General features: G+C 44.9%; 1 protein-coding gene across 1 annotated transcript in view; it reads left to right on the top strand.

Moving 5' to 3' along the window:
• Positions 1 to 21654, top strand: part of LOC311223608 (uncharacterized protein) — a gene marked incomplete at its 5' end in the record, with an annotated part of 122991 nt that extends 101337 nt beyond the window's left edge. The window contains 5 exons of the mRNA XM_084308383.1: positions 6334 to 6372; positions 10994 to 11098; positions 12299 to 12337; positions 18078 to 18152; positions 19254 to 21654. Coding sequence (XP_084164509.1) covers positions 6334 to 6372; positions 10994 to 11098; positions 12299 to 12337; positions 18078 to 18152; positions 19254 to 19303 — 308 coding nt within the window. The 3' untranslated portion in view covers positions 19304 to 21654. The remainder of the gene's footprint in view (positions 1 to 6333; positions 6373 to 10993; positions 11099 to 12298; positions 12338 to 18077; positions 18153 to 19253) is intronic.
• Positions 21655 to 22962: the final 1308 nt, after the last annotated feature.

A 22962-nucleotide genomic window follows, 5' to 3' on the forward strand; every position in this document is an offset into this window, starting at 1 on the left:
ACTCCGCTCACTCCCAGGCGTCAACATACGCCGCAGCTACTTCCCACCCACAGTGAGGCCAGAGACATGCAAGATGGATCTACACGTCTTCAGCGACGCCTCCGAAGTAGCCTATGGATCTGTGGCCTACTTGCGTGCCCAAGAGAAGGGAGGAGAGATACACACCGCTTTCATCCTGGCTCGCTCAAGAATAGCCCCACGAAAGCAACAATCTATCCCGCGTCTAGAGCTCTGCGCAGCCCTAGCAGGAGCGCATCTAGCCACGTTAATCCAACGTGAACTCACCATCCCGGTGCAAAGAACAATCTTGTGGTCAGACTCTACGACAGTACTCACATGGATCAAGTCTGATTCATGCAGATACAAGGTCTTCGTGGGAGTCAGAGTCACAGAGATTCAAGAGTTAACAGAAGCAGCGAGCTGGCGGTATGTGGACACCAAACACAACCCAGCTGACGTCATCACCCGGGGAATGTCCCTAGATGACCTCACCCGTCACAACATCTACAGTGACGGACCAGAGTTCCTCAAGCTCCCGGAAGAAGAGTGGCCTACGCCCACCCCACGGGAGGCGAGTAAAGAGGAGGCTGAAAACAAGAAACCTATGTTCTGTGGATTGAGCACAGTCGCCTCCACAGACCCCAACATAGATGATTGCCTCACCCTACAGAGTGCGCAGCTAAAGACATTCCTGTGGCACCACCCAGAGATTCAGCCCACCACTGACATTTCAGCAGCTGACTACGAAGAAGCAGAACTTCTTCTACTACAACGAGCCCAGAGAGACTCGTTCCCCGATGAGCTAGACTGTCTACAGGGAGGAAAGCCCGTCCCATCAGACAGCAGACTGCTCCACCTGGCACCCGAGAGTGACGCCCATAATCTCATCAGAGTGGGTGGTCGTCTGCGGAGAGCCCCCGACCTACCGGATGACGTTAAGTACCCGATAGTCTTGAACAGCCGACACAAGGTCACAGAGCTGATCATAAAGAAATACGACGAGGATGTGCACCACGCAGGAGCAGAGAGAGTCTTCGCGGAGATCAGACGTCGCTATCGGATACTTCAAGGGAGAGAAGCAGTGCGACGCTTCCAGCGAACCTGTCTAGACTGCCGAAAGTGGCGCGCGCAGCCCAGCATACCCCGGATGGCTGACCTACCTCCCCGTCGCCTCCGACTCGGCGACAAGCCCTTTCACTCCACAGGCATGGACTGTTTTGGCCCGTTGTATATAAAGAAAGGAAGAGGAACCGAGAAGCGGTGGGGTATTGTATTCAAATGCATGACCACCAGAGCGATACATATCGAACTCCTTCCAACCATGAGCACAGACTCATTCCTTATGGCCTTCCGAAGATTCACATCGCGGAAAGGAAAACCGTCTACATTGTTGTCTGATCACGGGACAAACTTCAAAGGCGGAGAAAGAGAGCTGAGAGAGAGCTTCCAAGCTATGGGCCCAGAACTTAAGACCCACCTCGCTCCATCCCAGATTGACTTCCAGTTTAATCCCCCGAACGCACCCCACTTCGGTGGAACCTGGGAACGAGAAGTACGTTCTATAAAGACAGCCCTGTACGCCGTGCTTGGGGCCCAGACTGTGGCGGAAGAAGTCCTAATGACAGTCCTCACGGAGATCGAGGGAGTATTGAACTCCAAGCCCCTCGGTTGCGTCTCAAGTGATGTAGCAGATGTCGACCCGGTCACCCCCAACACACTCTTGATGGGGCGGCTGGACCCCGCGCTACCCCAGACAATGTACAGGCCTGAAGAAGCGAACGGCCGAAGAATGTGGAGGTACAGTCAAGTACTGGCTGACACGTTTTGGAATAGCTTCCTACTCCACTATCTACCGTCTCTACAGACCCGCCAGAAGTGGGTAAAAGAGAGAGACAATTTGACAGAAGGAACAGTCGTCATGATTATCGACCAGTCACTACCCAGAGCTATGTGGCCGGCTGGCCGCGTAAGCAAAGTGATCACCGGTGCCGATGGCAAGGTCCGAGCAGCTGAAGTGCTCGTCCAAGGGCGAACTTACACACGACCCGTGGCGAGGCTAATAGAACTGCCAAGACTCCCAGACACTATCGATGACGACCATGACCCCACGACTTTGTGAGTTGACTGACCCTTACAGCGGACCTTGAGTGGTAGACAGTGCGGTTAATCTGTCTCTGCTTAGCTAATTAGGTGGGACTAATTAGGGGGCGGCTGTTGTGAAGGATCAGATTAAACCGAATATATATATTTATTTATGGATATATATTTAATAGTATTTGTATATCGTTTGATATCCCTTGTATATTCTTTGTACATATACACTGAATATCCCTTTAGTCTACTACAGCCCATAATAGTTCATTCTCTCATTGGACAAGAACCTGGCGCCAGCAGACAGGCCCCTTGAGTCAAGTTCAATAGTGCCGACGAACATGTCCCAACTAGCCCCGGTTCCGCGTAGGAATACGGCTACCGAAATACGAATGGTACTATTTGTTCACCGTGCATATAAATAGGGCGCAAGTAAAGTAGAACTTTCTTTTAGTCCATTAGTCCTTTACCCTCCAACCTAGTAACAGACGTGAAGCCTCACCCACGACCCACGTGTGGTGCAGTATGGCCTATTTTGGCCCCAGAATAGGCATTGAGACCTCGTGTAAATTCATAGCTGAATTGTCATAGTTTGGCACTGTACCGTCGAGTGGGACGTATTTCTATTAAGTTAATAATAGTCTATTATGTATGGTGCATCGTTCGGTTAAAGTTCTAAAGTGAGCAGCACCCCCATCGTTCCTCGCGTTATCTAGAGTCTTAACCAGGCTGGGCAGACCACGCGTGGTGCTTTCATCCGAGGAGTTCTGGGCGAGGACGAGTGGACCTGCACATTGGATTACCTACCCGGACGACTGCTGAGCCTATACGGCATGGAATATCTATTTGCTTTGGGTGCTTTGATTTGTGGAGCGGATAACAGCCAACGCCAGTGAGTGTTGGAATTACCCCCGAGAGGAGCCCAGGTGAGACGGCGCTCAACCCAGACCGAGGCCGCCTCGCTTCTCCTTCGTTGTGGACCTACAGCTACCGTCTACAAGAGGGCCCAAGTGTATTCATCTGTGGATCAAGATCCTGCTGGCACTGTTTTCTGTACCTGAATTCTCCCCAGGAATCGTTGGCCAGATGGGATGCAGCTGACGGCTCTCCAAACCCCCCCCCCCTTACTGACTTACAACCAGCAGGACCCCTTTAGTATCCTGCTATAATCCTTAAGTACCATCGCTATAGTTTCCCTAAAGAACCAGGTTGTATACTTGCTTCCTGCGTAACCAGAGATTGGACATTCAGTGTTGATTTGCCTACGAATACTCATTTGCCTTACAAGTGCATTCAAATCATAAATGTAATTAAGTGAATGTTGTATATACCTTTTGCTATATTAAACCTTCGACTGTTATATTTGTGTGGACCTGATTTCATATGTGGGAAAGTGTTCATCATACTTAGATATCGTGTACTGGATGGCCAGAAGTTAAAGTACATCAAGCGGTAGTGGTTTAATGATACCATACTTATCAATACAGTCAGGGAATTGTACCCATCAGTTACAATAATAATAATAATAATAATGCATTTTATTTATAAGGCGCCTTTCAGGACACTAAAAAAAAAGTCCACAAATCGGTGAATGAAAAAATTATAGGATCAGATGAAAACTACTACTTACTAAAAATGGATGTTTAAAAGTACTAAAAACCAACAAACATTCAGCACAGACAATGGGGATGCTGCCATCGTAAAAAAAAGAAGAAAAAAAAGAATGATTATTATTTATTTTTTAAGCTCCGGGGCTCTAGGGGGCCGGGCCAAATGTGGAGGCGGGCCGGATCCGGTTGCGTCTATATTAAATAGATAATTTAATTTAATTTAATCCGCATTCGCCTGATTGGCCCCGGTAACGCAATGCAATGCGCATTTTCTTTTTTGCCACTCACTCGCGGAAATGGAATACATATTATCCAAACGAGGACCAGATTCACTCATAACGCCATAACGTTATTTCACGAGCCCAGCTGTCAGAAACTGTACATTGTAACGTTAACACAGCCCAGCTGTCAAACTGTACTTTGTAACGTTATGTTATTTCGGGCATTCATAACGTTATTTCGCGCGACTGTACATTGTAACGTTAACACAGCCCAGAAATAACATAACGTTACAAAGTACAGTTGACAGCTGGGCTGTGTTAACGTTACAATGTACAGTCGCGCGAAATAACGTTATGAATGCCCGAAATAACATAACGTTACAAAGTACAGTTGACAGCTTTTTAAATAAATGCCCAGTGCTTTGTCACCACCTGTCAATCTGTTCTGTTATTCTATGCATAGCAAAACCTATTAATATTACATATGTGTTGGCGGAATCGCGTCAATGTTTGTTATGAATAAAACGCCAGAAATAACATAACGTTACAAAGTACAGTTGACAGCTGGGCTGTGTTAACGTTACAATGTACAGTCGCGCGAAATAACGTTATGAATACCCGAAATAACATAACGTTACAAAGTACAGTTGACAGCTGGGCTGTGTTAACATTACAATGTACAGTCGCGCGAAATAACGTTATGAATAAAACGCCCGAAATAACATAACGTTACAATGTACAGTTGACAGCTGGGCTGTGTTAACGTTACAATGTACAGTTTCTGACAGCTGGGCTCGCGAAATAACGTTATGGCGTTATGAGTGAGCGAGTTATGAGTGAGCGAGTGAGTGGCAAAAAAGAAAATGCGCATTGCATTGCGTTACCGGGGCCAATCAGGCGAATGCGCAAGCACTCTTGGGCTGGCTTTAATATAGACGCGATCCGGCCCGCAGGCCGTAGTTTGGGGACCACTGCTCCATTGTGTTAAAAAATAAATAAACTTCAAACTTGCCAACTGACTTCTTAACGAACGGAGGAAGTCAACGTTTCCCCATGGATAGTAATGATTACCGCCAGGGCCTTTAGTATACAGTAGTCAGCAACGGCATGTACAGTAACGACATCAAAGCATGACGGTTTGGAGATAGCCTGGTCTCCCAAGGGGTGGGGGGGGGGGGGGGGGGCTTAACGGCAACACAGATCCAGGGGGAAGTTAAATGACTGTGGCAAACAACAAAGCCTGTCTTCTGAGCCTGGAGTAAACTACTGTGTGGAGTAAAGTGTTTACTAGTAAACAGATGTTAAGACACACATTAGAGAAGCTCACAACTGATTACAAACTAAAGCAGGTTGTGGAGTTTCTTAATCTTCTTAACAGAAGAAGAGGATTACTTTATTATCCAATTTACACAAAGTAATAGGGAATGTGTCTTTCTACATATCCGTACCACATCCACACATACATACACACACACACACACACACACACATAAACAAATGAATGAATGAATGAATGAATGAATGAATGAATGAATGAATGAATGAATGAATGAATGAATGAATGAATGAATGAATGAATGAATGAATGAATGAATGAAAACTGTATTTAACAGATTGCAGAATGGGTACAATACAGTACGGCTCAATACACACAATTGTTAAGGGGATGCAGACCAGAGAAAGCCGTTTGTCTTGTTTACATCAGGGTCCCCCATTTTCAATTCATAGTGACATTTATGACATACACAACATATATGACATCATGACATTTATGGCATATGGACATACATGACAAACAGGTATATAGTACTGGATCATGGACATTTACGGTGGCCAGTGAATGTGTTGAAGAGCATCGCTGGGGAGAAAAAACATACATCAGCAAATCTTCCATGGAAAATAAAAAGCAGTGCTTCATCTGCTGATTACATTAACGTGACCAGGAGTGGAAAGTAATTCATTACATTTACTTAAGTTACTGTAAAATACCCTTTTGAGTATATTTACTTTTACTTCTGCTTTTTTTGGTCACTAGAGTACAAAGTACAGTGGGATCTGTCACGTACACATACAGTACATTACAATATTGAAGCACACACAACATTATAATTTCCATTTGAAAGTAACTTAGGGATAGTTGTGATTTTTGGAACCATAGCCCTATTTGCTACTTATTATGTTGTTGATCGGTAGAGTTCTTTCTCAGCACAATCCATGTTGTTCCTCATACTACTGTAGCCCTCTTTTGGCTACAACAAAAATAATCTCACTACACCTTTTCCCCGGTGACAGATTCTGGTCAGGTCCAGGATATTGATCAAAGGTGATTGAGATGGTGGTGGGAGTACTTATGTATCTGGTATGAATCAATAGAACCTAATGTTTGGATATTTCTTTGTACCGTCTCATAGGCTATGGCAATCTTGGAACAGGTGGCATATATCAGCCAGGTAAGCTTTGACTTAAAGGTATACTCTGTAATGCCGTCAAACAAGGTAAGGCAAAAGAGCCCCACTTGGTATTGCACTTTGGTATTGGTTTACATTTTTTCTTTTGGTTTGTTGTGTTGGTTGGAGTTGAGTGAGGATAGAGGAGGGGCTGCTATTTCTGGCCACACTTAAGGCTCTGCCTAGAGAGGTCTGGGTTCACAGTATAATAGTTACTAAACTCCAACCCACACAGCAGACCAAAACAATGTGCAATGAGCTTTTTTGCCTAGAGGTCATTGTTTGACGACATTACAGGTTCTAGCATATTGTACCTTATTTCTCCCATCCCCTCTCAACTGAGCAATATATATCTTTACATACATGTAGTACTATGCACATCAAACATTAGACAGTCGACTATATGTGTCACTAATATATTCATACATTTAGTACTATATACATCAAACATATCAACAGTGTGACATACAGTATAGTTTCATACATGTAGTACTATGTACAACAGTGTGACATGCAGTATATATTCTATAAATGTAGTACTATGTGTAGCAGTGTGACAGACAGTATAGTTTATATACATGTACTGTAGTACTATACAGCCGTGACAGACAGTATAGTGTTAGATTCTGATCAATCTGGCCAGTATCACGTCTTCTTGTGTTATCCTCTCTCCATCCAATTCCTCTGCGTTGTGTAATTTTAATGATCCTGACGTCTCATATACTGGCTGATTCAAACCTTATCTCTCCCCGTTAGTGCAATCCGCAAACCATAATAATTCTCCACCTTCGTAAGAATTCGACACTTTGACACAGCGTAATACCTTACAAGGAGAAGCGTTGTTTATTTGATAAACAGAAGCCTCAGCTCAGATGTTAACAGATTGTATTGTCCTTGAAAAGTCTATTCTAATGATCTTTCGGTGTGTTCAGTCTATCGTCCTCCTGCTATTCAGTCCAATGGTGGTCAGGCCTGGTCTTTAGCCTAAACCCTCCTCGCGTTAGCTGAAGCTAATGATGATGTGTCATTCCTCCTCCCCCCCTCTCCGTGATGAGAGGAGAGAGTCTCTAGTCAGATTGTAGTCTGGATCGGAATTCAAAACATTCTCTCGCTGGCAGTGTGCTGCTATTCAGTGACTCCTGCTCGCTCTGAACCACCTCCTGCTCATTTCGACCTCCCTGACCCGGCCCCTTTTAGCTGTGGTCATCTCCCCCCAATCTATACATCACCTACATTGAAAAACACCCCCAGAACACCCGTTTTCTCTCAATAGTGTCCATCAGACTGAATGTGAGGTTCACCGTCTTTAACCCTCTGCACGCCTTATACTGTAAATCCTGCTTCTTATCAATCGCTATTCAGAGTCAAGTGCCGCTCCCTCTCCTTTCTCTCTCTCTCCTCCCTCTCTCTCTTTCTCTCTCTCCTCCCTCTCTTTATATCCCCCCATCTCTCTCATCCCCCCTCTCCTACCTCCCCCTCTTTCTTTCTTTCTCTCTCTCTCCCTCTCTCTCATCCCTCTCTCTTTCTCTCTCTCTCATCCCCCCCCCCCCTCTCTCTCTCTCTTGGTTAAGGATGAGTGTTATCACACAGCTCCAGCTCTCCCATAGCCTCCTCTATTCTCAGCCCCATGGATACAAGCTAGTCATCCTAATCCTCCTCCCATTGGTCAGAAATAGATAGATAGTACCCCCCCCCCCCTAGTCACACCGCCAGTGTTAGGCGTCACCCAGACGGCCTAACTTTCCCCCACGTGCATGAAGAGGCGTTTCTTTCCCCCCCAAAAACCAAGAGATCCATTGTTAGACCACCCTTCACTTACAGAATGTGGCGTGCATGGGTCATGATTGTTGTTAATGTTGTTATTATTGTATTATCATAAAGTTGTAACATTTAGAGGTATTTGAGGGATATTTATTTTATAATGATGGATGGGACAGACAGACAGACAGCCAGACAGACAGGTGAGTATAGGTAGATAGATAGACTGACAGCCAGCCAGCCAGCCCGACAGGTGAGTATAGGTAGATAGATAGACAGAAAGGCAGCCAGCCAGCCAGCCAGCCAGCCAGCCAGCCAGCCAGCCAGCCAGCCAGCCAGCCAGCCAGCCAGCCAGCCAGCCAGCCAGCCAGCCAGCCAGCCAGCCAGCCAGCCAGCCAGCCAGCCAGCCAGCCAGCCAGCCAGCCAGCCAGCCAGCCAGCCAGCCAGCCAGCCAGCCAGACAGACAGACAGACAGACAGACAGACAGACAGACAGACAGACAGACAGACAGACAGACAGACAGACAGACAGACAGACAGACAGACAGACAGACAGACAGACAGACAGACAGACAGACAGACAGACAGACAGACAGACAGACAGACAGACAGACAGACAGACAGACAGACAGACAGACAGACAGACAGACAGACAGACAGACAGACAGACAGACAGACAGACAGACAGACAGACAGACAGACAGACAGACAGACAGACAGACAGACAGACAGACAGACAGACAGACAGACAGACAGACAGACAGACAGACAGACAGACAGACAGACAGACAGACAGACAGACAGACAGACAGACAGACAGACAGACAGACAGACAGACAGACAGACAGACAGACAGACAGACAGACAGACAGACAGACAGACAGACAGACAGACAGACAGACAGACAGACAGACAGACAGACAGACAGACAGACAGACAGACAGACAGACAGACAGACAGACAGACAGACAGACAGACAGACAGACAGACAGACAGACAGACAGACAGACAGACAGACAGACAGACAGACAGACAGACAGACAGACAGACAGACAGACAGACAGACAGACAGACAGACAGACAGACAGACAGACAGACAGACAGACAGACAGACAGACAGACAGACAGACAGACAGACAGACAGACAGACAGACAGACAGACAGACAGACAGACAGACAGACAGACAGACAGACAGACAGACAGACAGACAGACAGACAGACAGACAGACAGACAGACAGACAGACAGACAGACAGACAGACAGACAGACAGACAGACAGACAGACAGACAGACAGACAGACAGACAGACAGACAGACAGACAGACAGACAGACAGACAGACAGACAGACAGACAGACAGACAGACAGACAGACAGACAGACAGACAGACAGACAGACAGACAGACAGACAGACAGACAGACAGACAGACAGACAGACAGACAGACAGACAGACAGACAGACAGACAGACAGACAGACAGACAGACAGACAGACAGACAGACAGACAGACAGACAGACAGACAGACAGACAGACAGACAGACAGACAGACAGACAGACAGACAGACAGACAGACAGACAGACAGACAGACAGACAGACAGACAGACAGACAGACAGACAGACAGACAGACAGACAGACAGACAGACAGACAGACAGACAGACAGACAGACAGACAGACAGACAGACAGACAGACAGACAGACAGACAGACAGACAGACAGACAGACAGACAGACAGACAGACAGACAGACAGACAGACAGACAGACAGACAGACAGACAGACAGACAGACAGACAGACAGACAGACAGACAGACAGACAGACAGACAGACAGACAGACAGACAGACAGACAGACAGACAGACAGACAGACAGACAGACAGACAGACAGACAGACAGACAGACAGACAGACAGACAGACAGACAGACAGACAGACAGACAGACAGACAGACAGACAGACAGACAGACAGACAGACAGACAGACAGACAGACAGACAGACAGACAGACAGACAGACAGACAGACAGACAGACAGACAGACAGACAGACAGACAGACAGACAGACAGACAGACAGACAGACAGACAGACAGACAGACAGACAGACAGACAGACAGACAGACAGACAGACAGACAGACAGACAGACAGACAGACAGACAGACAGACAGACAGACAGACAGACAGACAGACAGACAGACAGACAGACAGACAGACAGACAGACAGACAGACAGACAGACAGACAGACAGACAGACAGACAGACAGACAGACAGACAGACAGACAGACAGACAGACAGACAGACAGACAGACAGACAGACAGACAGACAGACAGACAGACAGACAGACAGACAGACAGACAGACAGACAGACAGACAGACAGACAGACAGACAGACAGACAGACAGACAGACAGACAGACAGACAGACAGACAGACAGACAGACAGACAGACAGACAGACAGACAGACAGACAGACAGACAGACAGACAGACAGACAGACAGACAGACAGACAGACAGACAGACAGACAGACAGACAGACAGACAGACAGACAGACAGACAGACAGACAGACAGACAGACAGACAGACAGACAGACAGACAGACAGACAGACAGACAGACAGACAGACAGACAGACAGACAGACAGACAGACAGACAGACAGACAGACAGACAGACAGACAGACAGACAGACAAGACAGCTGAACAAGACATTGTGCTATAATGACCTGTGTTGCAGTGATCTTTCTGCTTGCATTCTGTTGGTTGTATTTGGTCGATTTTGTGACTCAAATGTACAGATCCTTTTTAATTATCCCTCTATTGATTCCCACCCCATCGTTCATTGAGTGTGTGTGTTAATTGTGTATTATCAGGTGCAGGTCAAGGTGTAGCTCCAGGGTATGGAGGCGGCTACCCACAGCAGGCCTACCCACAGCAGGCCTACCCACAGCAGGCCTATCAGCAGCAGGCCTACCCAGGTAACAATCTTTGTGTGTGTGTTTATGTTTGTAAACTCAAGGAACATATTACCTTGGCCTACGGTCGCCGTCGGTTGTGTGATAGTAAAGGGATAACCTTCTGTCGTGTGGCAATGAAAGGGTTAACCGGCTGTCGTGTGGCAGTGAAAGGGTTAACCTTCTGTGTATTGTCGCAGTGAAAGGGTTAACCGCTTGGTAGTGCGGCAGTGAAAGGGTTAATTAATCAAATGTAATGGAATTTGTGGACTTATAGATGAGGCTATTCCCCTCAACTGACCTAAATCGCTGTGTGACACAATAATGCCATCCCCTCAGGACTCAGTGTTCCTCTGGCCATCTCTGGAGACCAAGGCTCTCTATCAGGGGAATTGTACATTATTCCATAAATCACTGCCTAAAGAAGAAACAGAACGGCACCATTTATCACAGAGCGGAGAAAGAGAATAAAACAGGCTGGGGGATGGGCCAGTCAGAAGGAGAGGGGTTAGTATGAGCTGCTTAGAAGGATGGGGGTTAGTTTCCCTGTAGACCTGCTAGTGTTTCCCTGTAGACCTGCTAGTGTTTCTCTGTAGACCTACTAGTGTTTCCCTGTAGACCTGCTAGTGTTTCCCTGTAGACCTACTAGTGTTTCCCTGTAGACCTGCTAGTGTTTCCCTGTAGACCTGCTAGTGTTTCCCTGTAGACCTGCTAGTGTTTCCCTGTAGACTTGCTAGTGTTTCCCCGTAGACCTGCTAGTGTTTCCCTGTAGACTTGCTAGTGTTTCCCTGTAGACCTGCTAGTGTTTCCCTGTAGACCTACTAGTGTTTCCCTGTAGACCTGCTAGTGTTTCCCTGTAGACCTGCTAGTGTTTCCCTGTAGACCTGCTAGTGTTTCCCTGTAGACCTGCTAGTGTTTCCCTGTAGACCTGCTAGTGTTTCCCTGTAGACCTGCTAGTGTTTCCCTGTAGACCTGCTAGTGTTTCCCTGTAGACCTACTAGTGTTTCCCTGTAGACCTGCTAGTGTTTCCCTGTAGACCTACTAGTGTTTCCCTGTAGACCTGCTAGTGTTTCCCTGTAGACCTGCTAGTGTTTCCCTGTAGACCTGCTAGTGTTTCCCTGTAGACCTGCTAGTGTTTCCCTGTAGACCTGCTAGTGTTTCCCTGTAGACCTGCTAGTGTTTCCCTGTCTCATAATGTTTCTATGTGTGTGTGTTACTCTACAGGAGGAGGATATGTACCTGCCCCTCTGACTCCTCAACAAGGTAACAGAACACGCTCACCCCAAACCTTACACACAGCAAAGTTATTATCTGGTTAACCCATAACTTTCTCAGGAGGGAGCAACTTTTTGAGTTTGTATTTTTACTTCTACTTCTTTTATATTTACTCCTACTTTTACTTTAGTATACGTTTTATACATTAGTTGGCACACTAAAAAGACAGATCTCGGTCCATCTGATGCAGCTCCATATTTTATGTTTTTCCTCCCTTTTTGCTTAATTGTATTTTTTATTTTACCTTTATTTTACCAGGCAGGTCAATTAACATTAATTCTTACATGTTACTGGTCTAAGTAGTGGTCCAAATTTTTTTCTCTCACATTTGTGAGAGTCATCAGGTGTTAAATCTGAAGCTGCTCCAAAACAGTGAACTGGGAGAGAGATGGGACAAAAGATACAGACCATGCTCTGAGTAAACTCATTTCAGTGTAAAATAATTACAATTTTATCGGTCTCCCATTCATCGTCAATGGAGCATCACTAGACTTTATACCTGATGACATCACAAGTTTGAGACTAACTTCTCTGGCTTGCGGCTTTGGGAGAGCTCATGTTCACAAATATTGACAGAACTTTCCTAGGCCATGAAATTCTTAAAGTTTGGGTGGTGTTAACCCTTTTGGTTCAATAATCAATACAACAAAGTTCGATTGAATGTGAATATATGATAGAGCACACGAGGGACCATTTTGGAACAAACACAAAACCTACAGTAATAACAAACCTACTCCAACCTATAAAGTAAAATGTAACTAAAGTAATAACACTTGAGTAACATTTCAGTGTAATATATCTCCCCTGTTTCACCTCATCTCACATCCCACTCCATCTCATGACATCTCTAGTTTGTGAGGATGTGGCAACATGTCAGATTATTGGGATGAGATTAGTACACAGAGGGGTGGTTTAGTTTAGTGCACTGTGCATGTCTCCTATGATGAATTGAAAATGGGGGACCCTGATGTAAACAAGACGAAAGTCTTTCTCTGGTCTGCATCCCCTTAACAATTGTATGTATTGAGCTGTACTGTACTGTACTGTACCCATTCTGCAATCTGTTAATAACGTTTTCAATCAATCAATCAATCCTCACTGCAGATGGGAAGGCAGTATACCAGCATATTGAGTGTGTCTCTTCATAATCTGCATTCTCCTGAACATGGAGGATTATCGCCCATGGGATTATTTCAAGAAATGCGTGGCAGATTTCTTAGATAACTCTGGTTTTAAAGGAATAGTTCAGATTTTTGGAATCCTAGAGCCCTATTTTATTATTATTATTATTATTATTATTATTATTATTATTATTATTATTATTATTATTATTATTATTATTATTATTATTATTATTATTATTATTATTATTTAATAAAAAAAAATTACCTACCATTCCAATGATGTTGTCGATCGGTAGAGTCTTTTCTCAGTGCAATCCAGCCATGCTGTTCCTCATACTAGCTATATGTTAGCCACATACCAATGCAAAGTCAGTGGGGTCCTGTCTGCGTGAACACTTTCGGCAACCAACCAATCAGAAACGCGGAAGTACATGTTGGTTGCCGAAAGTGTTCACGCGACTCACAGTCATTAGCCTGACTTTAAAGAAAAGGGACATTGCCCCCCCCCCCCTCTCTCTCTCTCTCTCTCTCTCTCTCTCTCTCTCTCTCTCTCTCTCTCTCTCTCTCTCTCTCTCTCTCTCTCTCTACAGCACATTGTGGCCCGTTAGTTACATTTAATTTCTCTGTAGTATGTAGAAACATAGTGGGATTTAAAAAATACTAATTGGGGTAAAGTGGATATAAATGTACCACATGGACCTTGGGAGATTGTGCTCAGGCCAACATATGGTCTCACTAATTAAAACCCACCTCCTTTAGCCTATTCCTCTCACCTCTGCCCTCCTGACGCTAACTTAATTGCGTTTTTCTCCAAATGTCACCATATAATTGTCATGTACAGAGGTCTAACGACCATATAGGATAGTTAACTGGGCAGGCGGTACATGAGCAGAAACAACCCCCTCAGTAGAAAAATGCTTTTCAAAACAGTCCCGGGTAGGCAGATAGTAAACAAAGACGTTTTTCAAATGGTAAAGTATGTTTATTATCATGTGGGGCTTCCAACCTACGGCCTTTTCCCAAAGGGAAAAGGGATGTTGTCAGTGGGGATTTCAACCCACAACACACACAAAGGAAAAGGGTAAGGGGAGAACAAACAAGGGAAAATATAAATAAATAAACTAAATTAGCGTCCACCGACGCTAAAACGTACCAAAGGTACAAGTCCACGCAAAATGGCAATGGCATACAGCCTACCAATATATATATACAGCTCTACTTGAATGAAACAACAGCGAAAAGGGCAGTGAAGTATCAGTCCACACTCAGTGGGAACAGGCACAAAGGCCAACAAGAGGACACTCACCCAGCTAGAGAAGTAGCACATAGGTCAACAATATATATATATATAATCACAACCGTGGTTAACAATGGCAACCTCACTCTTCTCTAGTCGCTAGCAATTGACAGAATGAGGCGCAGAGACGTGTGTGTGCTGTCAGGTATTTGGCTACCCATCCCTCTTGATGTGACTGCCATCAGCTGTTATTCATTAGGCAATCAGCACTCTTCAGTAGGGATGGGCAGCACCTGACAGGGAGAGAAGAGACAGCATTAACTCTCATGTTCACACACACACACATCATATACAAAACATAACACATTAAATATACTAACCTGATGTTCAGAAGGTGTCATAAATACAGTAATAATGGTAATGACCAACCCACATACCCAGGTATGTCACAATAATATAATATGATTGGATAATATTATCCAAAGCATATACATTTCATGTGATATCAGAATTTAACATCCGATAATAAGATTGCATACGTGTACAAATAATTTCACAAGCTAAGAAGAAGCTAATTGAGCTTATTCTGGCTTCACCAATTCCTCATGAGATTTACCTACAGTACTTTGAAATGTAACGTCTAGGGCGGCTAGGTGGTGCAGTGGGCAAGGCACTCACCACCAATGCTGGAGAAGCTGGGTTCGAGCCCAGCTCTCCACATTGTTTTCAGTTTGGCTGGTCGACCGTACTAATACAATTGGCAGTATTAGGGGGAGGGAAAACTGAGGGGTGGGGATCGGACTTTGTGGACAGCGACTCCTACAGGTCGGTTGGTGCGCCTGCACAGTAGAATCAAGAAGCGATGGGGGCGGCGCCCCTCCAAAGCGCAGACCCCTGACGCTGAAAGATGGCGCCGCGCAGGTGAAAAGATGCGACGGCTGCTACCTCGAGTATCGGAGGGGACTCGTGCTATGTATGGCTTCGTCCACATTGCAGCCGGCTTGTGGGAGGCAAGAAACAGCGTTCGAGACAGGGGAGGGTTGAATTGGATGATACGAAATTGGGATGGGAGAAAAAATTGAAAATGGGAGAAAAAGTCGATAAAAAAAAGAGAAATGTAACGTCTAATACAGCAGCATGGGATACTGTATTCACTGACACACACACACACACATGCACGCATGCACGCATGCACACACACACACACACACACACACACACACACACACACACACAAACATTACACACAAACCTGCCCCTTGTGTGGCCCCTGTTGTACACATGCATGTTGTACCTGTGTCCTTAATCAATAGATACATCTCTAATTGGCGGGAATTATTCGTTAACAGTATTGATTTACAGCACTTGTGGCCAGTGGAATGAATATCAATTGGGCCGCCTGTCTTCAGCATATAATTGACTGACTCACTAGGAGCTGGCTGGCTGGCTGGCTGGCTGGCTGGCTGGCTGGCTGGCTGGCTGGCTGGCTGGCTGGCCATAGTTACTGTAAGCTTGTTTGTTTTGTTTTTATTTAAGAGTCATATCATGTCACTTGTATATCCATTGAGATGGGCACTTGTTGATGGGTAGATTCCCCCCTTCACACAGAGAACTATTGCCATAAAGAAAACCTGGCGTTCCCACTACAAGGATGTAAGACAAAACTATAGTGTGTCTGCTTGAGAAACGATGTATCTAATACAGACAGTTTTCCTTTCTACTTAAAGGTAGAATCTGTAATGCAGTCAAACAGCTACCTTTAGGTAAGACTGGTTTTAAATTGCATGAAACATAATTTCCATGCAACTAGACAATTACACAAATCAATTAGAAAATTATCAAAGTTGCATGCAACACACTGAATATAATCGTTTATTACATATTAGCGGCTACATTGGTATTATTTTTACTCCAGCCTGCAGGAGTAAAGCTGCCTGATGAGTCTGTGAGTCAACAGTTTATATTTGGCCCGCAAGCTGCAATTATGTGGAATAAGCGCATCATTGGCTTCGCCACATAAAAACAGCTTGACAACCACTTGTCACTTGACTGGTACCAGTGAAAATGTGCCTACAGCTAACTTTATGCTAGCAAGCCTTTCTCTCAATAACGTTGATTAACAAACAGTAAATATAATCTGACAACAAGGCTGGCTTGCTGGTCAGACATCTATCTCACTGTCCCTAAATCAATAACTTTTTCATGTTTTATTTTGTGAGAGCAGGTATGTTTACCCAAGTGGCCATGCTGATGATACGTTGTGATTATGTCAAACTAAATAAATACTGCCTCTCCAAGTTCGAGTTATTTTCTAAGTCAATCTTGATTAAAGACTAAGCTATTTGTCAAACAGAATAGCATTACATTCAGAAATCAAATCACAGCAGTGAAAGTTCATAACAGTTGATACCAAGTGCACAACATCAGCTGCCTGCTAACTAGCTAGATCAGCTGATGCAAAAAGTTATGTAATGTTGTGACAGTATCATTACTGTCAAAGACAAATGATTTCAGTCATCTTTTATTACTAGGTACAAAGTACTGAAGCTGCTCCATAGTCAGCTATCAGTGCACTAATGCTTGTTGATATGCTAGAGGGAAAAACCTGACCTATGAGTGTGGGTGAAAGACTGGCTACTCAAGAGTTAATGTGAATAGGGATCATCCCTATGTTCCCCGGGTCCTATGTTCCCCGGGTTCTATGTTCCCCGCTTTGATTGATTAATAGATTGAAAATGTTATCATCAACTGGCACGTTATGGGCATTTTGATTGGCTGATTTGATTGAAGTTTCAATTGCGCTGCACAGGGCTTTACACTATGCAACTCAAATGCAAGTTTCAGATATGTTTCAAGCAGCTAAAGTCACATGAAAGTTTCACCGTATAAATTCAGTGTAAGAGCCCTGCTTGGTATTGCATCTTTTTTTTGTTATGGTCTGATGTGTGCGTTCGTTGGAGTTGAGTGAGGATAGGCTGCTGGCCACAACTCAGGCTTTGCCAAGAGACATCTGGAGAAATTCACTATATAATAAGTTACTAAACTCCAACCCACACATCAGACCAAAACAAAGTACAATACCAAGCATGGGTCTTTTGCCTAGAGGTTACTGCTTTCAAGGAATTACAGATTCTACCAGTGTTAGTTGATTTAGTGGTTCATCAGACATGCCTGAAAGACCAGTTCAGTTGGTTCAGTTCTGAAGTCAAGTTTTTACATGTGCATATAATACCTCCTTGATGCAAGATATAGGAATTAAAACCTTGTGTTGAACTCCCCAAGAAAAGGAAATGATCAAATCAACATGACTTGCTATGCTAGTAAATGTTTTCTTTTGTCTTGTTTTCTTTTTGGCTTGTTTTTCCAGCCAAAGCAGCCAAATATGGACCACTGCAGAGCTTCCTGGGGGGCCTTGGAGGAGGAGGAGGAGCAGGTTACAGAGGTATGAAGGATTATTACACCAGGGTTTCTGTCTCACAAGGAGTGCCCCCCAAAATGTACACACATCACATTTACATTGTCATTTAGCTGACGCTTTTATCAAAAGTCAACTCTATCAGCTGAGTAACAATGTTCATCAAAGTGTTGAGTGCTAAAGTGTAGGTTAGTAAGTATATTAGGACAAGTGCATGACAGTAAGGTTAGTTGGGGTTAGAGTTAAAAAAAAAATTAAAAATAAATTAGATAATGATTGAAGAAGTGCGTCTTTAGTCGACGGCGAAAGATTGAACGGGTTTCAGCTGTCCTAACTGTGGTGGGAAGTTCGTTCCACCGGAGCTCGGATAGGAGTAGGTCTGAGGCGGCCAGAAGATGCAGAGCGTAGGGGTCTTGAGGGTGTGTAGTTAGAGACCATTTACCGGAGGTAGGCGGGAGCCGTTCCCTTCGCCGCATGATATGCCAGGTCGAGGCCCTTGAAGCGGATTCGTGCGGCAATGGGGAGCCAGTGCAGGTCCCTGAGAAGTGGGGTGACATGGGCTTGTATATTGTATAGTAGTGTACATAGGACCAGTGCCTCAGGAATTTAGCATGTCTATTTTTATCATGCACATCTTATGTCTTACCTGTTTTCTTCTATGTCTATTTTATTATTGTATTATTGCACAATCGATGCGGGCATGGCCACCCGCATTTCACTGTATGCCCTGGTATGTATGTGACAAATAAACCTCTTGATTCTTGATTCTAAAATGTAGGAACCATTTCTTCCGTATACTGAGCCAAGTCAGAAAGTGCACAGCAACGCTCTTGAGCGGCTCAGAGTGAGCGGAACTGAGTAACCCGTCAAGTGTGTTTTCCCCTCTGAGCGAAGCTGAGCCGCTCAGTTACTTAACGCACCCATTATCGTTGCCATTTTGCTGTTATTGTTCTGTGTCAAACCGTGGAAACACAAGTGCCGTTTATGGGGCCTTCAAGGTATTTTGCGGAACCAAAACAGTCCCTCCCAACATTTCAAGGAGCAGATGCACAAGGCGCACAGGCTTTACAAGGCCTGAATGAAAATGTACAGGATTCCAATTATCTTCCTCTGTGGTTTCTCCTCCAGGCGGCGTCGTTCCTGGATGCCAGGGCAAATTCTGTGGCAAGAGGAAGTAGAAGAACAGTCTTGAGATGCAAAGGGACCTCAAGAAACCATGGTGCTACTGCATGATCTAGAATGTACATTTTATATGCAAACCAACCCCCCCCCCCCCCCCCCATTATAGAGAGTATGTAAAGATGATGTTGTTATTTGTCTGTTTTTTTTTTTTTATGTACAAACCCACCGACCCAGAATTTTGTACACATACTGATGTGACTCGTGTTATTAATTGTGCCTTTTAACAATTGATATGGTGGAGTTGATCAGCTCTGCACAGACACACCTACAACGCCTCCCCCGCCTCCCTGCAGTAGGCTACGACTCTCCCCCTCTCTGCAGTAGCCTACGACTCTCCTCTCTGCAGTAGCCTACGACTCTCCTTCTCTCTGCAGTAGCCTATGACTCTCCCCCTCTCTGCAGTAGCCTACGACTCTCCCCCTCTCTGCAGTAGCCTACGACTCTCCTTCTCTCTGCAGTAGCCTACGACTCTCCCCCTCCCTGCAGTAGCCTACGACTCTCCCCCTCCCTGCAGTAGCCTACGACTCTCCCCCTCCCTGCAGTAGCCTACGACTCTCCCCCTCCCTGCAGTAGCCTACGACTCTCCCCCTCCCTGCAGTAGCCTACGACTCTCCCCCTTTCTGCAGTAGCCTACGACTATCCTCCTCCCTGCAGTAGCCTACGACTCTCCCCCTTTCTGCAGTATCCTCCTCTCTGCAGTAGCCTACGACTCTCCCCCTCTCTGCAGTAGCCTACGACTCTCCCCCTCCCTGCAGTAGCCTACGACTCTCCCCCTCTCTGCAGTAGCCTACGACTCTCCCCCTCCCTGCAGTAGCCTACCTAAAATATCAAACATGTGGGTGGTTGTGTCGTTTGTGCTACCACGTGTGTTGTTTGTGCATGTGTGTGGATGTGTTGTTTGTGCATGTGTGTGGATGTGTTGTTTGTGCATGTGTGTGGATGTGTTGTTTGTGCATGTGTGTGGATGTGTTGTTTGTGCATGTGTGTGGATGTGTTGTTTGGGCATAGTTACAGCTGTATTTTTGTGTTTATGACATGTGTATTTGCAGACAAGAATGTGAAAGACTATCCGTTCCTTTTCAAGCACACAAGTGGCGAGGTGTTAGTGTATGCCGGGGGCATGTACTGTAGCACTTTCGGTCATGTTTTCTGACGTTTCCCTCAGCAGCACGTCTCCTCACTACACAGTACACGTACAGTATACTGTAGCTTATCAAAGCCAGGGGGGTCTTCACATTTCACACACGTTGAGGGGGGGGGGGGGGGCTTTAGTTGGCAGAGGAACCTGTCCCCAAGAGCTGATCAATTCTGCCCATTTCCAGAATCTGCTTCTGGCTCCATATCTTCTCTGCTGCTATTTTTAGGCCGGTGCGCCAAGTGAATAGCAGCGGAGGGTTGGCGGGTTGCCCCAGCAAACCCATCTGTTCTCTTGGTAACTTTGTCAATTCGAAGGTGCCACGCGGTCAAAGTCCTTCCTTGGCATTTGAAATGTCACCAAACACTTGTGATGTATGAAGAGCACGTTCCCGCTCTGAAGGAATGGTGATGACAATCGAAAGGTGTGTAGTGCAGTATTATGTCTATACATAGTGTTGTGGCTCGAAGGTTCTGGAATAGCAGTAAACAGTTATTATGAAACTTTTTTTTTTCAATTTAAAGAGGATGTGATAGATAGATAGAAACATAGAACCATTCTGAGACTGCTTTGACATGACTGATGTTTACTGATGTATGATTTGCATTTCTTTTTTATGTATTATGTGTCGTTGTCCTGGGCAGTCTGGGTGCTTCTGAGTTGGCTTTGAATGTTTAGTCTTGAATCACATTAGGTTCCCAATTTCTATTGTCGTCAGGAATTCATGGGGGGAAAATGACAAAAAGTGTATTTTTTTGTCATTTTTATCTTTACTTTTGACATTTATTCACCGTTGAGATTGTGAGACACAAGCTTCTGTTGGTCTTTTTTTGCTCTCAATTTACTTGAGTTCGATTTTCAAGAAGGCTTTCTTAACATGTACCGACCAAAGATCAATGTGCTCTGTTACAGGTGACCCCCACCTCTCTCTCTATGTTTGTACTGTATTTTCTTTAATTTTACTTTAGCTTGCTTCAGTCGCTCAGTACTCAGTGCTGTGTAGAACTGCCTGTGAGCCAGGGATCAGGGGTCAAATGCCTGTGTCTTCTCTAGCCGTGGGATACTATTCATCTTTATTTTAAAAAAAATATTGTTTTGTTTTTTAAAGGAGGGAGAGTGGCATTTTGCACTTCTTGCACATGCACATGTGACTTGTTGCCAGTTATCCCGGCAGTTTTATTTGCTTTATTAAAACAAATATTTTAAAGAATGGGTGACTGTTTCTATCACAATTATTTGTCATTGCTTGTCTCTAGAATTTTTGTTTAAAGTGTATTTGTTGGTGATTGGGGTTACGGGAGGCCAGTGTAATATTAGTCCAGACATCGCCCCAATCAAACTCAGGATCCAGTTCTGGAATATCTTCCCGCCAAATTGTATCTAAGGGGAGGTTCTTGTATGTGGACTTGAGTAAGAGTGTATAAAAGTCTGAAACGAAGACCCTTGAAATTGTTCTGTCTCCGATGAGTCTGAAAAAGTGTGTCGATGTAGTGGCTGACCCCATGGGACCCCATGTGCCCTGAGTGCCCTCAGTTGTAAAGAAAAGAAAAAGGATGCGCCGGGAAGGTCATAAAACGCTCAAGTCTTGAAACCCGCAAAGGCTGGTTTTATCATAAACATCCCCCAGGGTGTGGACTCCTTTACTCTCCCATTGAGAGTTGTTAATGGGTTTATGCCCAATAAGTAATTGTTGGCTATGAAATATTGGGGAGTCGAGGTGCCATTGGCATTTGATGGTACAAGATCTCTGTGCGTTATGCCATGTCTGAATCACATGGGAGATGATAGGACCAAATCGTAATTGGCATTTTTAATCGAAGTGTTGGAATATATTATGTCTTGTAATCTAATAACACTTTAACCTATTGGTAAACAAACGTATTGCTGAAAATATACACTATGACTGCTGTTTTCACAGGGTTAGGGTCTTTACTCTTGGTTAAGTTTGAGAAAAAAAATGCAACATTAATCCATACAGTCTGTAGAGATGGATTTATGGCGTGATGTAATCTTGGGTCCGGTACCGGACCCGTTGGGCTTAAGAAGTATTGAAGTGTAGGGTGGTGGGGCAAACAGACCAATGAAAGCAGATCTTCTCACACTATTCCTATTACACTATTACAATATCATACTAAAAAGTTATGTTACCTTTATAACTGTTAGCTTTTATTTTTTTTACATGTTATTAAACATTCAAACTGTGATAATTTTTTTTGGTTCTCAGGCGAAATGCCGCAAGCCAAATTCCGGTCGACTTCGCTGTGTGCAGTCACATATATGGACGTTTCGAAGAATTACGACTTCCACACAAATGCACCAGATAGCTCCAGGTCATGGGACATGGGATGGGGTTGCACGCCGAGCAACCGGCTCTGTGAGCAGAAGCATGCGCACGCACATGCATGGATGTGCACGCGCGTGCACACAGGAATGCGCTGCACTCGACTGATGCGCCAAGTACCCACCTGGCTACTTTGCATAACAATAGCTCAGGTCGTCAGGTGTGTTAAAATATGTCCT

Source organism: Notolepis coatsorum (assembly GCF_963971535.1).
Source record: "Notolepis coatsorum genome assembly, chromosome: 1".
NCBI classification, from domain to species: Eukaryota; Metazoa; Chordata; class Actinopteri; order Aulopiformes; family Paralepididae; genus Notolepis; species Notolepis coatsorum.